The 2065-nt window shown below is 44.6% G+C and overlaps 1 protein-coding gene across 1 annotated transcript; it reads left to right on the plus strand.

Moving 5' to 3' along the window:
- Window positions 1-482: 482 nt before the first annotated feature.
- On the plus strand, window positions 483-1642 carry LOC124113353. The gene is made up of 3 exons (XM_046473642.2): window positions 483-932; window positions 1047-1433; window positions 1612-1642. Exons 1-3 carry the CDS (start codon window positions 508-510, stop codon window positions 1640-1642), a joined length of 843 nt encoding a protein of 280 aa, XP_046329598.1. The 5' UTR covers window positions 483-507.
- The last annotated feature ends 423 nt before the right edge of the window (window positions 1643-2065 follow it).

Consider the following 2065-nt stretch of genomic DNA (forward strand, 5'->3'; position numbering starts at 1 on the left):
CGGCCGACCGTGGGAAATTCAATTGCTGATCGTAGATTATTGGGAGGAGAACACACAGTACATTTTAACTTAAATTCAAATTTAATTCAACTTTAATTCAACTTTTACATGCCACCCAAGGCAGGGAGAGGCAAAGGGAAGAAGCGGGCTGTTAAATACAGAACTCAGAAGAGGAAAGCAGAGGAATTTGGGGATTTGAGGATTTAGAGGATTTAGAGGTCCAAGAAGACAGCACTGAGTCTCCAACCAGAGAGAGAAGGGGGAGGAAATCGAAGAAAGATGTCAGTCCTTGTCCAAGTAAAACTCCAGAGCGGTCCCCAGGGGGTTCCTGGTCTCCTCAGCAGTCCCAGGACTTTCGGCAGCATTCACCTTCTCCCCCTCCTCCTCGTAACAGACAGCCCGAATCCTCGGATGATGAAGGTAAATATTAATAACTTATTTTTGGTATGGATTGGGGGCAAGAGGGTTATTGATTTTGTTATATAGTCCCATACATTGTTGTCCTGCATGTGCTTAATCTTTGTTCAATTTGGTATCTTTTCAGATGAGTCAGCTCCAAATATAACTTTCAAATGTACTTATGTTTGTTTTCTATTTTTGTCTTTGCAGTTTAAGGACAAGTTGGCCCTGGCTGAGACGGGTGAGCTGGCTGGGAGTGACGACAGTACCATGGCAGGCAGTCTTGCAGACGAACCCAGGGAGCCCACCAAGAAGTACACTGGCTACCCTACACCGAGACCTCCTTCCAGGACCAAAACAGCTGCTGAGGACCGACCCGAGTCTCCTACCATGGAGATGAGAGTTACCGGAGCATCCCGTGATCTCCAAGATAGGCTGGTTCAGTTCATCACTCGAGAGAAGCAAGTCAACAGGGCCACTCCTTTCTGCAAGTACCTGGAAACCGAAATGGATCGTCTGCATGATGACTACCAGTAAGTATATAAAATTGCATAGATTTGAAATTCATTTATTTGATGTCACAAATTTTATTGCATGCTAAATTTGAGCTTGTATTAATCCTATGATGTTTGCTTTTGTCTTTCCAGTTACCGGAAGGTGTCAAGACAGTTCAGGATGAGGGAAGCGCCTGGTGACCAGATCAGTCCCTTACAAGATGTCCCGTCAGCATTTCAGTCGCAGCAGCAGAGGCCAGTTGCTGTGATCCCAGTCTGCACATCTGCCACCTACTCAAGAGCCAGCCAACTTCAACAGGAGAGTGCCCTCCCCAGCGGTACCTACTACACCGCCAGCAGAGCTGCCTCCTCACCGTTAGCAGCCAGGTCCCAGGCAGTGGCCAAAGACCCCACCTCCGGCATCAGTGTGGAGATCCCAGGAGTGTGGCTACGTAGAGCAGGCGAACCAGCAGTACAACTTAGAACAACAGCAATAGCAGCAGTGCCATACTCTCCAGCCAGTCAGCACTTCTACTCAGGGCTACGTACCTTCTCCTCGCCAGGCTGCATTCGTCCAACTTCCTTCTCAGCCTCCTCAGCAGCATATATCACAAAGAAACTTGAGATTGTATATAATAAAAATTGTCACTTTGTTCTTTTTTTGGTCCGATATCCTTACTTTACTTATCCTTTACTTATTTTAATTTCTATGTTAAAGTTGTATGGGACTTTACATTTTGGAAACTTGAGATTTTTAAACTATCTAAATGTTGGGCCTTTCAAAATCAAAATTTCAAAAACAAAATTTATTACTCCATACACATTTTGCTTTAAATTACAATGCAATATGTGAAAATAATTTGTTCATCATCAAAATGTTAGTGTCTCTGTATTCATTTTACTGCCACTGCTTTGTGGGAATAATTACATGATCATCTTGTCCTGTCATGGCACCGAACCAGCCTTTGAGGTATCTTCTAATTTGCCTCCCCTCCTGGGTTCCAGTGTTCCTTGCCCTCTCATGGTAAACATCCAGAAGTACTTTGTCATTTCTCCATGCCCCTGGGATGACATTCTGGTTCTGGTCCTCCAAGTCCATCAGGTTGTTGTGGGTGGCTGCATATCTCAGTCTGATGAGATTGTGAAGGATCACACAAGTTGTAATGATTTTT

The sequence above is a fragment of the Haliotis rufescens genome, unplaced genomic scaffold (assembly GCF_023055435.1).
Source record: "Haliotis rufescens isolate VD_foot unplaced genomic scaffold, xgHalRufe1.0.p SCAF_12, whole genome shotgun sequence".
Taxonomy (NCBI): Eukaryota; Metazoa; Mollusca; class Gastropoda; order Lepetellida; family Haliotidae; genus Haliotis; species Haliotis rufescens.